Raw genomic sequence first — 20980 nt, 5'->3', positions numbered from 1 at the left:
CCTCATAGATATCATCCTAACCAACTGCCCTCCAAATACACCTCTGCTGTCTTCACAGGATCTCAGCGATCACTGCCTCATTGCCTGCGTCCGTAATGGGTCTGCAGTCAAACGACCACCCCTCATCACTGTCAAATGTTCCTAAAACACTTCAGCGAGCAGGCCTTTCTCATCGACCTGGCCCGGGTATCCTGGAAGGATATTGACCTCATTCTGACAGTAGAGCATGCCTGGTTATTCTTTAAAAGTGCCTTCCTCACCATCTTAAATAAGCATGCCCCATTCAAAAAATGTGGAACCAGGAACCGATATATCCCTTGGTTCACTCAATACCTGACTGCCCTTGACCAACACAAAAACCTCCTGTGGCGGACTGCATTAGCATTGAATAGCCCCTCGATATGCAACTGTTCAGGGAAGTTGGAATCAATATTAACAGGCAGTTAGGAAGCTAAGGCTTTCTCAAACAGAAATTTGCATCCTGTAGTACAAACTCCAAAGAGTTATTGGACACTGTAAAGTCCAAGGAGAATAAGAGCACCTCCTCCCAGCTGCCCACTGCACTGTCACCACCGATAAATCCACTATAATTGAGAATTTCAATAAGCATTTTTCTACCGGCTGGCCATGCTTTCCACCTGGCTACCCCTACCCCGGTCAAAAACCCTGTACCTCCCCACAGCAACTCGCCCAAGCATCCCCCATTTCTCCTTCACCCAAATCCAGATAGCTGATGTTCTTAAAAGAACTGAAAAATCTGGACCCCTACAAATCAGCCGGGCTAGATCATCTGGACCCTCTCTTTCTAAAATGATCCGCCGAAATTGTTGCAAGCCCTATTTAACTAAAGCCTGTTCAACCTGTTCAACAGGGTTCGATTCTCGGGCCGACTCTCTTCTCTGTATACATCAATGATGTCGCTCTTGCTGCTGGTGAGTCTCTGATCCACCTCTAAGGCTCTCCAGAGGGTAGTGAGGTCTGCTATATAATAATGATGTGAAATAGATAATGCTATGAAAGAGATAATGCTATGAAAGAGATACTATTATGAAAGAGATAKTATTATGAAAGAGATAATGCTATGAAAGAGGTAATATAACGAACGTGATAATGCTATGAAAGAGATAATGTTATGAAAGAGATAATGATATGAAAGAGATAATAGTATGAACGTGATAATGCTATGAAAGAGATAATATTACGAACGCGATAATGCTATGAAAGAGATAATGTTATGAAAGAGATAATGATATGAAAGAGATAATAGTATGAAGGTGATAATGCTATGTGTCATTAAACACTGAGGTATCTCTGCATGTCAAAGCTGATGTTGTAAAGCTCCATATCTAGAGGCTCTATCAGACCCATCTTTACATGATGTTAAGGCTCTCATCAATGTTGTAATGTCTGTCTACATTGTGTATAACAGTAACAGTCCTACTTCCCTTCCAGCTGRTTGATGTGTGAGGAGCAGAGACATGTTCAGCCAATCTCCCTATTCAACGTATCTAATCACAGATCTACTTTGGGAGTGGGAGTTTACTATCATGTTTGGTATCAGCAGTAACATCAGCTAGAGGCTTGTTTATATGTTGTCTGGGTTCAACTCTGACCCCTCAACTCTGACCCCTCAGATCAGAACACGGCTGGTCCTCCGCCTTATCTCAACAGACCGCTGAAGGGCAGACCCTGTGTGTGTGTGTGTGTGTGTGTGTGTGTGTGTNCATTCTTCTAGCATCTCATAGTAAGTTATACTCGTAACATGTCGTTGATAAAAATATTAGGGTAACTAACCCTGTGTGTGTGTGTGTGTTGTGTCGTGTGTGGATACTGTGTTGTGTGTGATGGTGTGTGTGTGCGGTGTGTGTGTGTGTGTCTTGATGTGTGTGTGTGTGTGTGAAAAGGGCTGCCAGAATAGGCGTCTGGCCGGTGGTGGAAGTAACAGTAATGAGCAGAGTGCCTGTCCCATATAGAATGCGGGCCTAGAGACATGCATCTCATAGACAAGTTAATCCGAGCACTAGTTTATTGAATTCACCACGCATATTCACTATTGCTCTTTCTCCACATTTCTGTTTTTACTCTCTTCACTTACCCTCCATTCCTATCCTGTAATCTCCTACTTCACCCACCCCTTTTCTTTCCCTCTCCTCTTCTCACTCTTCAACTACAACTAATTGAAGTCGTGAAGTTTCTATTACCACGTAGGTTGGAGAGTCTTTAAAATCGTTTTTCCACCACTTCAAAATTTCTTGTTAAATCAGTCTTTGGCAAGGTTATCTGCAAGGACATCTACTTGTAAATGACACAAGCCATTTTTCAACAATTGTTTACAGACATATTATTTATTAATCTTCACTGTTCACGATTTACTTGGGATACGCCATGTTAAAATATTTCGCTAAAGTTATGATCTGTGTCCTTTAAACATGCTCGAAATCAGCAAATTGATAAATGGGTTTAAAGCCTTCCTGATAGGCATAAATGTGAATAATTATGCCGTCAATTGACAGGTGTATCTGATGGGAGTTATTTCAACGGCCTAACTCCATTAAAAGTCCAGATGACTATTGTTGCTTGAATCCAGTGGGAGAAAGCAATAAAGAAATCAGGACCATAAAGCCCAAAAATTGTAGACATCAAACCACACAAGATCTGGTCTCATAACTTGGGAGAATTTCTAATGCTAGAATGGTATGAGATAAGTTCATCTGTACAAAACATACTAGCGCCAACGTAATACTCACCATGGACCATGCAGCCGTCATCCGCTAGAATAGGAGAAAGGCGTATTGGGTCTACCTAGAGAATGAACTGTACTTTTGGATTGAGGCGAAAAGTGCAAATCGAATCCAGAGCAGCAAAAGGACCTGTGAGATGGCTGGAGGGAAACAGGAACTAAAGTATTTATATCAAGTTAAACGCGTTCTATTATCGACATAATGAAAAGGCCGCTCAGTCAAGGAAAAGCCCAGCTGCAAAACCAGATAAAAAAGCAGACTATGGTTTGCAATATGAACTGGGACAAAGCTATTTTGTCCGATGTCAACCAACGAAATGGGCAGCTTACCGAGGGGTGGAGCATCCGTGTTTGTGGGGGTGCTTGCTGCAGGGACTGGTAGCAACGGCTTCCCATACAAACAGAGAGTGCATTCATATAGAAGGGCACGGAAAATTATGTGGATATATTGACACAGAGCACAATGACTAGACTATCCAGTCAGGAAGTTAACGCGTTTGGTGCCCGCAATGGGTCTTCAAATGGCAATGACCTCAAGCATTACTTCTCATAAAGTTTGGTGGCAAAAATGGCTTTAAGGAAACAAGTCAAGTATGGAGTGGCCATCAAAAAGCCGACCTCAATCCATGGAGGATAATTTTGTTGGGCAGAACTGACAAAAGTGTGTGCGTGGCACGTAGAGGCTACAACACCTGACATCAGTTGTACCATGCTTCTTGTTCGAGGAGGAATGGGCTCAGAAGTTACACATCCAACTTAATTGTTGGGAGAGCGTTGTGACAAGGCTACCAGATATCCGTATGGACCCAGTTAAACATTTAAAGGATGCTACCAAATTACTAGTTATGAGTGTATGACTAACTTTTCTGCACACACATTGGGAAATGTGATGAAAAGAGAAATAAAAGCTGGAAATAAACTCTTTCTCTCTACATTATTCATGACATTTGCCACAATCTTAAAATAAAGTGTGATCCTACTCGACCTAAAACAAGGGAATTTTTAACTAGGATTTAAAGTGTCAGGAAATTGTGAAAAACTGAGGTTAAATATATTTGGTGGAGGTGTATGTACCCCACACTTGAGCCGACTTCTAACATTACCAAAAACTGTACCATTTACTATTTTCCTTCCTTACCCGTTTCATCACCCTTACCTCACTCTCCTCTAAACCTACAAAGGTTCCTATGCCATTACCTCTTCTCTCGTCGTTGAATTTCCAAATTGATCCCTAAACACTCCTCTTTAGGCACTGTGCATACTGAAGGGATTGATAGGTTAAGTATTAATATATACATTATGTTTATACTTACTCCTATTTCTGATAGGTTTGATGATTTGTTTTTGACCTCCGCTATCAACTCACATAGATCTACAGCCAGGAAGGGCGCTAGGGTTCCTCTTTCCTTATCATCCTTCCCACACGCTCTTTACTTTCTTTCACAGCTTTTTATAAAAAATAATTGTTAGCATCCTGTGACATACCACAATACCATCCTTCTCTCTCTCTCTCTTCGTCTCTCTCTCTCTTCTCTCTCTCTCTCTCTCTCTTACGTCTCCTTCTTCTTACCTAGTTTCTTCTGCTACGTCTGTCATCTCTCTCTAGTCTTATCTCTCTTTTCACTTCTCTCTCTTCTTTATCTATCCTCTTTCTACTTCTATCTCCTTCTCGTTCTCTCTCTCTTATCTCTCTCTCTCTTTCTGTACTCAGGTCTCTCTCAACTCTCTCTCGGCTCTCCTACTTCCTCAATCTTCTGTTGTGGGTGAAAGTCTGTTCTCTCTCACATAATTCCTCCCTTCTCTACTCTCTCTCTCAACACAACACCACAACATACAACACACAGACATACACACACACATTCAGCACCAGCATTAGTCGGAACCTGGACACACACACACCACACACAGAGCACAAGCATTTCTACATCCCCATCACCCACCCCACACTCCACACTCAACACACACTCAGTTGTCACGTTTAAATTACTGGAAAGTGCTTAATTTAATAGAAGTTCAGCATGTTGATACACCAGTGAACTTTCCGTCTGCTATAAAAATAGAGGAGCCTCCGTCAGCTCGGTGTCAGTCCGTCAGTGCTAGGGGTGGAAGTACTGAGAGGGGAAGTGGACTGGAGACCGCGAGAGATGGTCTGCATTAGTGGGCAGGAGACCTTCTCTGTGTTTGTTCGGCTTCTACTCCAAGAGAGTGTCACACCTATTCTCGGGACCGCCGAGTACAAGGCTTTCTCTAAACATTAGCATCCAGCACTCATGCTGTCCGTCGGGCTATGTGCCCACTATGTGATGGAGCTTGCGTAGACAGATAAAAGAGCCGGAATTGTTCGTATCATCCCCGTCCACCCCTCAATCAAATTCGTTCCGCCTCTTGGTTATGATGTGCTTTCATGCTCGAGCACCACCCAGGCTTCAGTGTAAGTGCTTTGGTGACAGGACTGGGATAAATGGTGGTTGCATCCATGAAAAAACACACATATCGACAACGATCCTATCGGTTTTGTACAGTCAAATGATTTTTAAACCAAATATCGATACATAGATATGTACGTCATCCATATTTCTCCTCTCCATTAAATGAATTCAGTTGTAATACCGTCACTCTATGGTATGGATATCTATCGGAGATCACGGATTTTATCAGTTTGAAAGGATGCCAGTCCCGGAGTGCTTGTTCCTACCCAAATAAAACACTGGGAAAGAATGATGAGATTACCGCCAAAATCTCCAGGAATAGCATTTCCCATAAAAAAGCAGTCAGTCTCAGATTGTTTTGACCCCATTAAAAAGACGTCATTACTCGCAGATTGGGCATGGTTCCTGGTGGAACGTTCCTCTGACCTTCCTGTACCCAACCACTACAAACGCTTCCCTCGAGATGATTCAACCTTTGTGGATCACACTCTGTCTAACCCCAGAAGAGCGGAGTATTGAGCTCAGCTTTTATCCATCCCCTTAACTAATAGAACTCATTTGAAAAATAATATTTACTTTTCACTACTTATTTTATTCTGGTATCTCCTTGCCCAGATTTCATCCACTGGTAGTACTCGTGTGTTACCCTACCCCAGGGGTCCTCCTGTGAACCGAAATTGCACAGGCAAAGTAGGTAGTGGGTTCTCCCTTTATAAAGGCCTTGCTTGGGCACCATGACCCATATTAAAGTGTCTCAGAGTAGGATGCTGATCTTAAGCGTCAGATCTTCCTGTCCATATTCTGATCTTTGATTTTAACAGACACTGATCCTAGATCAACACTTCTACGTTCAGATGCTTTGTGATTGTGAATATGACCCAGGTTCTGTTCTTATCTGTTTCCGTGGTGTTTTTCAGGGAGAGATGTTGCTGCTGCTCAGAGGAAGACTACACAGACTGCTGTGGTCTCCAGTGGAGAAGTGGTCCTGGTTGACAAAAAGCCTGTCTACCCTTCAGACCACTAATTCAACCAGCTACAGTTTGTAATGGGGTATGAAATAATGTACTCCGTACTTCCATACCTGTTACAGCAGAGGAATTGAAAAGCGTTTTTCTTGGCGATACTTTCTTTGTTCTTGATTTGTAAGAAACTTGTCTCTTATAAACGTRCGTGTCCAGTTGCCGGTGGTACTCCAAAAAACGGAGAATATTCAGAAAGATATTAAATCCAAAAGTGAGGAGTTGCCTCCCGATTTTAGCTGCCAGACATCTTGCATTTCCCAACATCTTTGCAGGAACTAGTCGTTTCATTGCGACGTGGCCACGGCTGACAGCATGTCACACAGTGCGACCAAAACAAAGATCTATACACGTGCAAGAGGCGCAAGAGGCGTTTCTCAATCTATGCAAAACGTGGATATAATATTTTAGTTCCACTTGCAACTAGACACAGAAGTGTGCTACCCTACTCCAGGGGTCTCCTTAATACACTGGAACCTTTCGAACCAATAACAAAGAAAGTATCGCCAAGTAAAGGTTTGTTGAAAATATCCCGATTACAGRAAGACAACAGCTTATGCATGACCTCAGACACAAATTTTAACCCTATATGGTTATAATACAACATGGGCTCCTGATTTTGCTACGTATTTATTGTTTCTAATAAACAGTTGTACCACAAAGTTGGCAATTCATAAAAATGTCCTACTCTCTCGCCATAAAAATGTGGATATAGCACCTGTAAATCTGGTCAYGTTTGTTATGTGAAGGCATTGTCTAATTCTTGGGACACCTTGATAGCAGTGGTCAAGGTTGTGTAGAACTATCATTCTGGGCCAAAACACAGAACAGTTTTAGTTTAGTTTTTACTATATAAGGTCTGTAGGTCAACACTAAATTGCCTCAATGACCACATTTATATGCACACAGTATTTTGCGTAGTAGCGCATACCCCGCTTAAGGTCTATTCGGGAAAAGCTTTTTACATGCACCTTTGATATCCTGCTCATGAGTATCCCTGTATCCTTGAATAAAAATAATATTCCTCATTTGAGTTCATATGGGTTAAATGGAACAGTAACGGAAATATGGACACTGACTATAGGCCTATAACTCTCACATCAAATCAAATCAAATGTATTTATATAGCCCTTCTTACATCAGCTATATCTCAAAGTGCTGTACAGAAACCCAGCCTAAAACCCCAAACAGCAAGCAATGCAGGTGTAGAAGCACGGTGGCTAGGAAAAACTCCCTAGAATGGCAAAACCTAGGAAGAAACCTAGAGAGGAACCAGGCTATGAGGGGTGGCCAGTCCTCTTCTGGCTGTGCCGGGTGGAGATTATAACAGAACATGGACAAGATGTTCAAATGTTCATAAATGACCAGCATGGTCAAATAATAATAATCACAGTAGTTGTCGAGGGTGCAGCAAGTCAGCACCTCAGGAGTAAATGTCAGTTGCTTTTCATAGCCGATCAGTATCTCTACGCTCTATCAGTTCAGTATCTCTACCGCTCCTGCGGTCTCTAGAGAGTTGAAAACAGCAGGTCTGGGACAGGTAGCACGTCCGAACAGGTCAAGGTTCCATAACCGCAGGCAGAACAGTTGAAACTGGAGCAGCAGCACGGCCAGGTGGACTGGGGACAGCAAGGAGTCATCATGCCAGGTAGTCCTGAGGCATGGTCCTAGGGCTCAGGTCCTCCGAGAGAGAGAAAGAAAGAGAGAAAGAGAGAATTAGAGAGAGCATACTTAAATTCACACAGGACACCGGATAAGACAGGAGAAGTACTCCAGATATAACAAACTGACCCTAGCCCCCCGACACTAAACTACTACAGCATAAATACTGGTAAATGTTGCTTAATATAATAATATAGCTTAATATAATATTAACTCCTACAGAATTAGGCAGTTCTTGCAGTAAAATTATACAAATGTTAATTTTGTCTTGGGAACAGGAGTGGAGAATTTTATTTTTTTTTTCCAGCATTTCTTTAGAAAAAGCGTGTGTAAAGTGCTATCTATGACACTGTTGTGCAAGCAGACGAACTGAAGTCTAATCAAAAACGCGTTTCATCATTTTCTCAGCATTTCATTTCCTTAAAAACGATCAAACTGATACATTTGGACATTTTGCACAGGACCAATCTTTCCACTGTTTGGAGTTATTGCATTTTCTCCCCGGTCCCTAAATGAAACAGACAAATTTACAAGTGTCCACTAAATTACTAATGCATTCATTCTATCAATGTCGATATTCTGGTGAGCACTACTTTATTTAGTGTTATAGAGCAACAAGTTAGATAGAAGTGAAGCTGCATGTATCCAGTGTGGAAAAAGTACCCATTTGTGATACTTGAGTAAAAGTATAAACACCTTAATAGAAAGTTACTCAAGTAAAAGTTAAAGTCACTCATTAAAATACTACTTGAGTAAAAGTCTAAAAGTATTTGGTTCTAAATATAATTAGGTATCAAAAGTAAATGTAATTGCTAAAATATACCTTAGTATCAAAATAAAAGTATAAATCACTTCAAATTCCTTATGTTAGGCAAAGCACCATTTTATTGTTTTTAACATTTCCCGATAGCCAGGGGCACACTCCAAAACTCAGACATCATTTACAAATTCTGCATTTGTGTTTAGTGAGTCGGCCAGATCAGATGCAGTAGGATGACCACGTGTTCTCTTGATAAGTGCGTGACATGTCCATTTTCCTGTCCTGCTAAGCATTCAAAATGAGTACTTTTGGGTGTAGGGAAAATTTATGGAGTAAAAAGCACAGTATTTTCTTTAGGAATGTGGTGAAGTAAAAGTAAAAGTATTTTTTTTAATGGTAAAGTAAAGTACAGATACCCCAAAAACGACTTAAGTAGTACTTGAAAGTATTTTTACTTAAGTACTTTACACCACTGCATGTATCCAACTATAGTTGACAAACAAATGGCCTACCAAATGTTGAAACTGTAATATGGCCTCCCAAATATTGGAAAATATATAATATGGTCTACCACATGTTGGAAATTATAAGCAGAAAGTTGTCTAAATTAGTGGTAAAAATAGTCAGTAGGCTGTATGGTTGAGTACGACATACAAGCAAAATAAATTTATATGGAATTATGGTAGATTGAACTATGCAGGTACCTTAATTTTTCATTGATTTGACAATCAGATGAAAACATCACACAGCACCCATGATATGTGAAACTTAGCCTGCGCAGACTGCAAAAAACAACAGCAAATGGGATAAGATGTTACATGCCACAGTATCCCGTCTAAGATCAGTATCTCCCAGGCATCTTATCCGAGTTTCTCATAACCGGTATACAAGCTTTTTTGGTTATTGTAAACGGGACATGACGTTTATATGCGAGAGTAGAGAGTAAAACAGCAGTCTGGGACAGGTAGCACGCCATGTAAACAGGTCAAGGTTCCATAGCCGCAGGCAGAACAGTTGAAACTGGAGCAGCAGCACGGCCAGGTGGACTGGGACAGCAAGGAGTCATCATGCCAGTAGTCCTGAGCATGGTCCTAGGGCTCAGGTCCTCCGAGAGAGAGAAAGAAAGAGAGAAAGAGAGAATTAGAGAGAGCATACTTAAATTCACACAGGACACCGATAAGACAGGAGAAGTACTCCAGATATAACAAACTGACCCTAGCCCCCCGACACATAAACTACTACAGCATAAATACTGGTAAATGGTGCTTAATATAATAATATAGCTTAATATAATATTAACTCCTACAGAATTAGGCAGTTCTTGCAGTAAAATTATACAAATGTTAATTTTGTCTTGGGAACAGGAGTGGAGAATTTTTTTTTTTTTTTCCAGCATTTCTTTAGAAAAAGCGTGTGTAATGTGCTATCTATGACACTGTTGTGCAAGCAGACGAACTAAGTCTAATCAAAAACGCGTTTCATCATTTTCTCAGCATTTCATTTCCTTAAAAACGATCAAACTGATGACATTTGGACATTGCACAGGACCAATCTTTCCACTGTTTTGGAGTTATTGCATTTTCTCCCGTCCCTAAATGAAACAGACAAATTTACAAGTGTCCACTAGATTACTAATGCATTCATTCTATCAATGTCGATATTCTGGTGAGCACTACTTTATTTAGTGTTATAGAGCAACAAGTTATGATAGAAGTGAAGCTGCATGTATCCAGTGGTGGAAAAAAAGTACCCATTTGTGATACTTGAGTAAAAGTATAAACACCTTAATAGAAAGTTACTCAAGTAAAAGTTAAAGTCACTCATTAAAATACTACTTGAGTAAAAGTCTAAAAGTATTTGGTTCTAAATATAATTAGGTATCAAAAGTAAATGTAATTGCTAAAATATACCTTAGTATCAAAAGTAAAAGTATAAATCACTTCAAATTCCTTATGTTAGGCAAAGCACCATTTTATTGTTTTTAACATTTCCCGATAGCCAGGGGCACACTCCAAAACTCAGACATCATTTACAAATTCTGCATTTGTGTTTAGTGAGTCGGCCAGATCAGATGCAGTAGGGATGACCACGTGTTCTCTTGATAAGTGCGTGACATGGTCCATTTTCCTGTCCTGCTAAGCATTCAAAATGAGTACTTTTGGGTGTTAGGGAAAATTTATGGAGTAAAAAGCACAGTATTTTCTTTAGGAATGTGGTGAAGTAAAAGTAAAAGTATTTTTTTTAATGGTAAAGTAAAGTACAGATACCCCCAAAAACGACTTAAGTAGTACTTGAAAGTATTTTTACTTAAGTACTTTACACCACTGCATGTATCCAACTATAGTTGACAAACAAATGGCCTACCAAATGTTGGAAACTGTAATATGGCCTCCCAAATATTGGAAATTATAATATGGTCTACCACATGTTGGAAATTATAAGCAGAAAGTTGTCTAAATTAGTGGTAAAAATAGTCAGTAGGCTGTATGGTTGAGTACGACATACAAGCAAAATAAATTTATATGGAATTATGGTAGATTGAACTATGCAGGTACCTTAATTTTTTCAGTGATTTGTTTGACAATCAGATGAAAACATCACACAGCACCCATGATATGTGAAACTTAGCCTGCGCAGACTGCAAAAAACAACAGCAAATGGGATAAGATGTTTACATGCCACAGTATCCCGTCTAAGATCAGTATCTCCCAGGCATCTTATCCGAGTTTCTCATAACCGGTATACAAGCTTTTTTGGGTTATTGTAAACGGGACATGACGTTTATATGCGTCAACTCAAAAACGGAATACTTGAGTATCCCGAATAATAACGGGATATTGGTGTGCGTGTAAACACGGTCAATGATACACACTATTATCCAAGTGAGCATATTGACAGGAATAATTGGGCAGTTGGGAGATAGTCCAGTGTCACAGAAGCCTGCAGGTAGAAATGTTATACTGTAGATAACAATCCCCAAGCTATTACTAAGGGCCTAATCATAATTGTATTATGCACCCATTTCCCTCTGTGTTGGTAATCACTGATCTAATATGTTTTTGCACTTACCATATGGTTGATATATTACAGGGACTGACACCTAAAAGTATTTGAAGTGGAACAGGGCTACAGATTGTATCTGCACTATACCCACTGGCATAAGATGAGGGTTAAAGGTGCTTACATGGTCAATATGATGTCTGCATTGGCTGTGTAGTATTTATGGTGATACGGCCTCTGCAGATGTCAGGGGATTCATACTTGCGCTTTGCGGAGCAGCGCGGAGCTGTTGAGCACAGAGCGGTTGTTTTTATACGACAGGATGTACCACCCCCACCTACCGTCAATCAATCATGTCAATGCAGAGCTATACAGAGCCCTCCGCATTGTTAAAACATTTGGGAGGGTCCGCAACTGCATCACACCCTCYATACGGAGCCTCCGACCACATTTGCGGATCAAGCATAAGTTGGCTTTTTATGTAGGGTGCAGCGGCAGTCCATATGCAACATAAAACATTGCCGATAGAAATACAATATATGGAATTTACACAATTCTTTATACTATACTGAACACAAATACAAACGCAACATGCAAGAATTTCATTGATTTTACGAAGTTACATTTCATATGACGAAATCAGTCGATTTAATACAATTCATTAGGCCCTAATCTGTGGATTATACATGACTGGAAACACAGATATGCATCTGTTTGTCACAGATACCTTAATAAAATGGGCATCACAATGGGCATCAGAATCTCTTCACTGTATTTTTGTGCATTCAAATTGCCATCGATAAAATGCAATTCTGTTTGTTGCCCGTATCTTATGCCTGCCTATACCATAACCCCACCGCCACCATGGGGCTCTCTGTTGACAATGTTGACATCAGCAAACCGCTCACCCACACAATGCCATGCATGTGGTCTGCGGTTGTGAGGCCAGTTGGACGTACTGCCAAATTCTCTAAAATGACGTTGGAGGCGGCCAATTGCACACTCCCTCAAAACTTAAGACATCTGTGGCAGCACTTTAAATGTTGGTGCTGAGGTGTATTTCTGTCTGTAATAAAGCGTTTTTGTGGCGAAAAACTCATTCTGATTGGTTGGACCTGGCTCCCCAGTGGGTGGGCCTATGCSCTCCAAGGCCCATGGCTGCACCCCTGCCCAGTCATGTTAAATCCATAGATTAGGGCCTAATTTATTTATTTCAATCAACTGATTTCCTATGAACTGTAACTCAGTAACATCTTTGAAATTGTTTGCATGTTGCGTTTATATTTTTGTTCAGTAAATTATCCAAGAACAGAATCAATGGTTCAATAATTGAAATTACCATTATTCCCAATTCCGACTGACTTTAATTTAAACTGCTGTCCTAGCTACTGTGGGTCTACCATCAACTCAAGATGGAACATTGTATCACTGATATTGTAAATACTGCAAAATTCACCTGAGCTCTGAAGACTGTTTCCCTGGCGTCTGAGCCTGCTGGGACCTCTTTCACCCAGTTTGCCAACTCCTCAGTAAGGAAAGTAGCTATTGGCTGTCCTTAAAGTCGCCAAAAAGAGACAATAGAAAAAACTGTCAATGGCAATGTGAGAAAATTATGGTAACTAGTCTGGCCCTAATTCAGGTTAATTGTTTTTTCCCCAGACCCCCCTCCACACACACACAGGCTGTGCTGGCTCACAGAACGTGTGGGTCATTCATTTTGGTCAAGGCTCTCTATGGCAGGTTCAGCCGCTGGGAGCTGACTTAAATGAGTAAGCAGATGATGTGCCAAAAAGCTGCAAAACATTATCAGGCAACTGGTGCTCATAGCAGCCTCACCAGACAGCTTCAGTCCATATCAAATGTTTCACTGCGCAGACAAGGCTCCGCTGATAGCCAGGTGTAGCAGTGGTACGGATTCATCCATGGTGTTGAAAAGAAAGCTCTGCTGTTGAGACAGCTTTATGTAGCCCTAACAGTTTGTGGCACAGTTTTCACCGTTATAGTGCAATTCATGTGTTGTTTAGTCTTGTGTTGTGGCTTTTCTGGCATGCATCTAAACATTTTTCTTTGTTTCCCCCACAAAGATAACATGCTAAAAATTGCCACTGGCTCTAGTCAAGAGCTGGCAGATACAGTGCGGTTAGCTGTGCTAGGCTAGTCTACATGAAGAGATTAGATGGATAGAGCAAGAAATTTTTATTGTCAAATAGCAGTCAAGCACGATCATGTCACCAGAATAAGACCGCAGATATTTATGGAAAGGAGCTCAAGATCACTGCGCACTTTCACCACCCGTGAAGTTTCATCATAATATTCATCTGTAGCCTAATAAAACTGCATGGCTTCCCGAGTCCTAGTGGGAGGACCACACACATATTGCGTGACTCCAAGTTTACTTCGAATGATGTTATTATATCAGTATTTGAGCATAAAGGTGTTTCCACACCATTTCTCGCCATAATTAATTTTATAGGCAAAAGATATAGAATGTAGAACGAACCAATATGTGTCTGCATTTATAAAATTTACGAAATCCCTGTTTCCATCACAGTCTGTCTGTTTTTTTTTATACAGTATGACTTTACTCGCATAAAAACTGTGGATGGGAAAAAGTGTTACTCATGTTCATATTTAGATTGAGTGTGACTGTCAAATACAGAACATATTCCAGTCTCGCGTAACCAACATGATTCACATACTAGTCAAGCTAGTCTCCAGACACACACTCAAGGTCGACTGAATATTTGGAATGTTTTACATTTCCTGTTCGCACAGGGGCGCAACTTTCACTGCGGACGGGGGACGGGGGACGGGGGACGGGGGGGGGGGTGGACGGACATGACCCCCCACATTCTGAAAATGCATTTTTCCCCCCCCAGTTTAATCTTGACTGTGACAAAAGCAGCCCAGGTGTACTTTATACCATGCAGATGCCTCAGAGCGGTCGGTAGGCTGTTTTCCGTTTCAGCAGGCGGATTTAGGACCACACGGACACCACAGGCGTGAGGACAGGCTATGTGAAGGCAAAGCTTCAGAAAGGCTGGCGTATAGACCAGCACGGGAGAGATGAACATAGCAGCTCTGTCTGTGTTGCGCATAGTTCAATGTGTATGTGTTGCACTCTTCTACCAGTTGTAAAAGCAAGCAGAGCAGAAACTGGTTACTCTTAGTTGACTGATCTAGCTGCCAAGGTAACTGCTGTGTGACAAAAAATGGTGCTGAGCTTGTAGTGTACTGTCATTGAAGTTCGCTAAGTTTCCTCCCCACTCGACTGAAGTGAATGAACTACTAGCAGCTAGTTAGCTAGCTGTAGCTACCACAGCCAGTTCAGCTCTAGCTGCCTTTAGCTTTCTGTCAGGTAGCAGTATCTAAAAGCTGTTGTGTGTATGGAATGTTGAAAGGCTTTGTATTGTCCATTTCAACAGAAGTAAATTTGATGATGTACCATTTGCTAGAGCTTGGCTAATGTAGCTAGCTAGCTCATTAAACTATAAGTTATTTTGTCTCAATCACACTAGAACTGAATCAAACGATGAAACCAGTGGCCAAACTATTTAGTTTTTATGAGTCAGTATAGCAACGTAACCTTATTGATCTGTCCGTTTCCCTGGCTAATTCCCTACTTTTCACAGTGACATGGTATATACAGCTCTGCATGCTCACTGTCATGGTGCACAGTCAGTACACAACACTATGCTCATCATGTCAGATGGATAGGTGTGACAAGGATCTCTGCAGGTCAGACAGCCAGAAGACCAGTCAACGGGGCTCAGGTGAATTTTGCAGTTATTATAACAATCAGTGAAAAATACAAAGTTCCGTCTTGAATGATGGGTAACAGTTTGGATCTGGAATGAAGGTCTTTGAATTATGAAACCATTTATATTCTTGGATAATAATATGTATAAATGTAACCAAGGTAATTCAGGATCAGATGTGACAGGTCTCATCAGGGTCAGACAGCCAGGAAACCAGTCTGACGGTGCAGAGGTGAACTTTGCAGATACAGGCATTCTGAAAAAGTTCAGACCCTTGACCTTTTCCACACGTCGTTACTTCACAGCCCTATTCCAAAATGGATTAAATAAAACAAAAACAATCTACCCACAACACCCCATATGACAAGTGAAAACAGGTTTGTTGAAATTTAAGCAAAACGTAAATACCTATTTACATAAGTATCAGACCTTTGCTTTGAGACTCAAAATTGACTCAGGCATCCTTTCCATTGATCATCCTGAATGTTTCTTCAACTTGATTGGAATCCAACTGTGGTACATTCAATTGATTCAAAATGATTTGGAAATGCACACACCTGTCCTATATAAGGTCCAACAGTGGACAGTGATGTCAGAGCAAAAACTAAGCCATGAGGTCGAAGGACTTGTCCGTGAACTCCGAGACATTTGTGCGAGGCACAGGCCTTTGGCAGGGTACCAAAAACATTTCTACAGCATTGAAGGTCCCCAGAACAAAAGTCTTAAATGGAAGAAGTTTGGAACCACAAGACTCTCCTAGAGCTGGTCGCCAAGCCAAATGAGCAATCGGGGAGTGACCAAGAACCCGATGGGCATTCTGACAGGCTCCAGAGTTCCTCTGGAGATGGGAGAACTTCCAGAAGGACAACAATCTCTGCAGCACTCCACCAATCAGCCTTTATTGAGAGCGCCAGAGGAAAGCCATTCCTCAATAAAAGGATGTGACAGTCCACTTGAAGTTGCCAAAAGCACCTAAAGGACTCAACCTGAGAAACAAGATTGATGCTTTGGCCTGAATGCCAAGCATCACTTCAGAGGAAACCTGGCACCATCCCTACGGTGAACATGTGTGCAGCTTCATGCTGTGGGGATGTTTTTCAGCGGCAAGTACTGGGAGACTAGTCAGGATCGAGGGAAAGTGAACGGAGCAAAGTACAGAGAGATCTTGATGAAAACTGCTCCAAAGCGCTCAGGACTCAGACTGGGCGAAGGTTCACTCCAACAGGACACGACCCTAAGCACACACGCAATACTACACAAGATGGGTTTCAGGACAAGTCTCTGAATGTCGTTGAGTGGCCCAGCCAAAGACCTGAAAACAGTTGTGCAGCACACTCCCCATCTAACCTGACAGAGTTTGAGAGGATCTGCAGAAAGAATGGGAGAAACTCCCCAAATACAATGTGCCAAGTTGACGTCATTCCAAGAAGATTCAAGGCTGTAATCGCTGCAAAAGGTTCTTCAAACAAATACTTAGTAAAGGGTCTGAATACTTATGTAATGTGAAATTTCAGTTTTTAAATATGATACATTTGATAAAAATGATCAAAAACTGTTTTTTGTTCGTCATTATGGGTATTGTGGTAGATTGATGAGGGGGGAAAAAAAAAATAATTTAATAAATTCTAGAATGAGGCTGTAACGTAACAAATGTAGAAAAAGTCAAGAGTCTGATACTTTCCGAATGCACTGTTCAAACACTTATTCTCTCTCTGCAGCAAACACTGGACAAGCAAGAGCCTCAAAGATTGAAACTATTTTAAGGCAGTCTGACAAAACTCTAAAGTTGCTTTCAAACTGCATCAAGTGTTGATGGAGGTTTCCCCGATGACACACAACATGAAAACAAAAATGTGAGGAAGACCTGGAGACACTATTGATGATGATGAATGGTACAGATATGTTTGAATCTCATGTTCATAAATCTCAGACATAAATTACTGCGTTTAAGACCATCCATAGAGTACTACATGCCAGTAAACTGAATATCATGTACATAGAAGTTGAATTCTTCTGCTAGAGGTGTAAAACACAAAAGGGGACATATTTTCATACGTTATGGTCTTGTGAGACTGGCTGAATTCTGGCAAAGAGTATTTTCTTTATCTCAGCAGGTCTACAGATTCTCCTTCTCCCTGTTTTTGTTTGCTTGAACATGTTATACTGGAGACTTTATCAGAAAAACTGTGTAACTACATTTATAGCGGCTAAGAAATGTATTTGCCATTAATTGGAAGGTTGGTTATCCTCCCACAATGAATGGAAAAAATGGGAAGTGATGTATCACTAGATTAGATTTATACAAGATGAACTGGTGCAACTTTCGGTTGAGGACACCCAGACACCCGCAAGTAGTCCCCCCACTTCTAAAACCAAAGTTGCGCCCCTGTGTTCGCACATGATAGGAATTTGCGTCAGGTCTCGCTAAAGGTCGTAGTACAAGGACTGAGGACACAAGAACACGCACACACATAGTGAGTATTACATCATAATCTCAGGGTATAAGCGTGTTCTTCTAATGGAGGTTGAACAATTCTTCTGCACTGAAGCGTTTTTGTTTCCTTGTTGCGATCATTTTTCAACTTGTATTGTACTCTTATTTTCACAAACTAACTAGGGTTATTTCTGGATAAGTCCAGTGACTCTAGTCTAGCAAATACGGTGCTGACCATTTAATTCACAGGTTGGAAAGGATTCATTTATACAGAGGCAGTTTCTAGCATTCTATCATACTCACGTATAACATCTGTATTAGATAGGATAGGTTGTAGACATATTGCACATACCGTATTATTGAAGATAGCTTATATCTTATTGAGCAGGTATGGCAGTGAGTGTGTGTCCTTTGGGTTTGTGTTTGTTGTATGTTTGCATGTTGCTGATGCACAGCCTAATTGAGGTTTCTTCAAACACACCCCCAACCCCAATTACAACCTCTACCCTAGGCACCCCATGGCCAGAGCCCCAGTGGCCACAGCTGCAGACTCACCAGAGATCAGAGCCCAGAGGCCACAGCTGCTGACTCCCCAGAGACCAGAGACCCAGAGGCCACAGCAGCAGACTCCCAGACACCAGAGCCCAGGGGCCACAGCTACAGACTCTCCAGCAGACCAGAGCCAGCTGCAGACCATGCCAGCTGCAGACTTCTCAGAGACCAGAACCCCAGAGGCCACAGCTGCAGACTCCTCAGAGACCAGAGCCCCAGAGGCCACAGCAGCAGACTCCCCAGAGAGAAGAGTCCCAGGGGCCACAGCAGCAGGCTCCCCAGAGGCCAAATCAGCAGACTCCCCTGAGACCAGAGCCCCAGGGGCCACAGCAGCAGACTCCCATAGGGCCAGAGCCCCAGTGGCCACAGCAGCAGACTCCCCAGAGGCAAGAGCCACATGGGCCACAGCAACAGACTCCCCATAGGCCAGTGCTCCAGTGGCCACAGCAGCAGACTCCTCAGAGGCCAGTGATCCAGGGGCCACAGCTGCAGACTCCCCAGCGGCCAGAGTCCCAGTGGCCAGCAGCAACCACAACTCCAGATCAGAGATGTCAAGTACAGGTTCGGGATACAGTGCAATGTGGAACCCCAGATATTACTCCATCTCAATGTCAGGCTATCGACTGCTGCTTCAATGGACAGCAGTGCTACTATGGGAAGGCAGGTGGGTGTCTGATATAGTTTCTGTCTTGTAATGCTCAGATAATATTGTAATGCTCAAAACATTGACTTTTCCCTCTCTTTCCCCAGTGACTGTGCAGTGTACCAAGGATGCTCAGTTTGTGGTGGTKGTGGCCAGGGATGCCACTTGGCCCAAAATAGACATTGATTCCATCAGTCTGTTGGGGGGAAATGACAGCMCCTGCAGTCCTGTTGGCATCACTTCAGCCTTCGCCATATACCAGTTCCCTGTCACTGCCTGTGGCACCACTCTAAAGGTGAGTAGAGTAGAGATAATATAAATGTAATACACTGGCTCAGTATTAACTGTGGACTCTCCCCTGCAGGAGGAGAGTGGTTATGTGGTTTATGAGAACAGGATGGCATCTTCCTATAACGTGGGGATGGGACCTCGAGGCTCTATCACCAGGGACAGCCATTTTGAGTGAGTCTTCTCTCTGCGCGATTGAATTTACTTTGTTGATTCCCCAGAGGGAATTCAGAACATCACAGGCGTGTAAGCACTTAGATTTAGCCCATAAAGTAATGATACAGTATGCTTAAAGATCCTATTGTATCACTGCTTTTTTTCTCCCTATCTAGGCTGCTGTTCCAGTGTAAGTACTCTGCCACTGCAGTACAGGCTCTGGTTATTGAGGTGAACACTGTTCCTGCACCCGCTTCTGTTGYTGCTCCGGGACCCCTCAGAGTGGAACTCAGACTGGCCAAAGGAACATGCGACACCAAGGGATGTAATGACGGTAACGTGCATTTAATTTCAGGCTTGTTCTGTGTCAATATGTAATATTTGAACGCATGAAGTGATTTTAAATGTTTTTTATTTTATTGACTTTTACTAAAGTTTTTCCAATCCTGTCTGACTTCCAGAGTCGAGATCCTTCACATTGTATTACACTGAGGAAGACTACCCTATCACTAAAGTCTTGAGGCAGCCTGTGAACGTTGAGGTTCGCATCCTGGAGAGGAAGGATCCCAACCTGTTCCTGATGCTGGAGCACTGCTGGACCACCTCTGCCCCCAGCCCTGTCAGCATGCCCCAGTGGGATCTCATCATTGAAGAGTGAGTAACTACAGTACTATCCACCTGATTTCCATGCTTGCTGCTCCCTGATTATATGACTTGCTCTTTTTACTCATACTGTATGTATTTTGAACAATATGTTTGAGATCTCTTCRTTATGTGACATCAGAAGGCATCATGTACCACTATGTATTTTCAATTATATATACACTGAGGGTACAAAACATTAGGAACACCATCCTAATATTGATTTGCACCCCCTTTTGCCCTCAGAACAGCCTCAATTCGTCGGCAAGGTTTCGAAAGCGTTCAACATGGATGCTGGCCCATGTTGACTCCAATGCTTCCCACAGTTGTGTCAAGTTGGCTTAGTGTCCTTTGGGTGGTGGAGCATTCTTGATACACACGGGAAACTGTTGAGCGTGAAAAATGCAGCATCGTTGCAGTTCATGACACACTAAAACCGGTGCGCCTGGCACCTACTATATCCCGTTCCAAGGCACTTAAACATTTTGTTTTGTCCATTCACCCATGGAAGAGAACACAATCCATGTCTCAGTTGTTTTAAGGCTTAAACATCCTTCTTTAACCCATCTCCTCCCCTCCATCTCCACTGATTGAAGTGGATTTAACATCAATAAGGGATCATAGCTTTCACCTGGATTCACCTGGTACAGCTCAGCATTTAACACCATAGTACCCTCCAAACCTGTCATTAAGCTCGAGACCCTGGGTCTCGACCCCGCCCTGTGCAACTGGGTCCTGGACTTTGACGGGCCGCCCCCAGGTGGAGAAGGTAGGAAACAACATCACAACCCCGCTGATCCTSAACACTGGGKCCCCACAAGGGTGCGTTCTCAGCCCTCTCCTGTACTCCCTGTTCACCCATGTCTGCGTGGCCATGCGCACTTACAACTCAATCCT

At 42.2% G+C, this 20980-nt stretch overlaps 1 protein-coding gene and 1 long non-coding RNA gene across 2 annotated transcripts in view; one reads left to right on the top strand and one right to left on the bottom strand.

The window, feature by feature from the left end:
• Positions 1-6593: 6593 nt before the first annotated feature.
• The window catches only part of LOC139026796 (uncharacterized), a 21920-nt gene continuing 7533 nt past the window's right edge, over positions 6594-20980 (bottom strand). The window contains exon 2 of the long non-coding RNA XR_011478735.1: positions 6594-7280. This is a non-coding gene — a long non-coding RNA (uncharacterized lncRNA). The remainder of the gene's footprint in view (positions 7281-20980) is intronic.
• On the top strand, positions 16459-20113 carry LOC112078548 (zona pellucida sperm-binding protein 4-like). Its single transcript, XM_024144752.2, has 6 exons — positions 16459-16520; positions 18399-19018; positions 19105-19292; positions 19362-19459; positions 19618-19775; positions 19903-20113. Exons 1-6 carry the CDS (start codon positions 16459-16461, stop codon positions 20097-20099), a joined length of 1323 nt encoding a protein of 440 aa, XP_024000520.2. The 3' UTR covers positions 20100-20113.

This window comes from Salvelinus sp. IW2-2015, unplaced genomic scaffold (assembly GCF_002910315.2).
Source record: "Salvelinus sp. IW2-2015 unplaced genomic scaffold, ASM291031v2 Un_scaffold5848, whole genome shotgun sequence".
NCBI classification, from domain to species: Eukaryota; Metazoa; Chordata; class Actinopteri; order Salmoniformes; family Salmonidae; genus Salvelinus; species Salvelinus sp. IW2-2015.
This window is presented reverse-complemented; position numbering and strand designations above follow the sequence as displayed.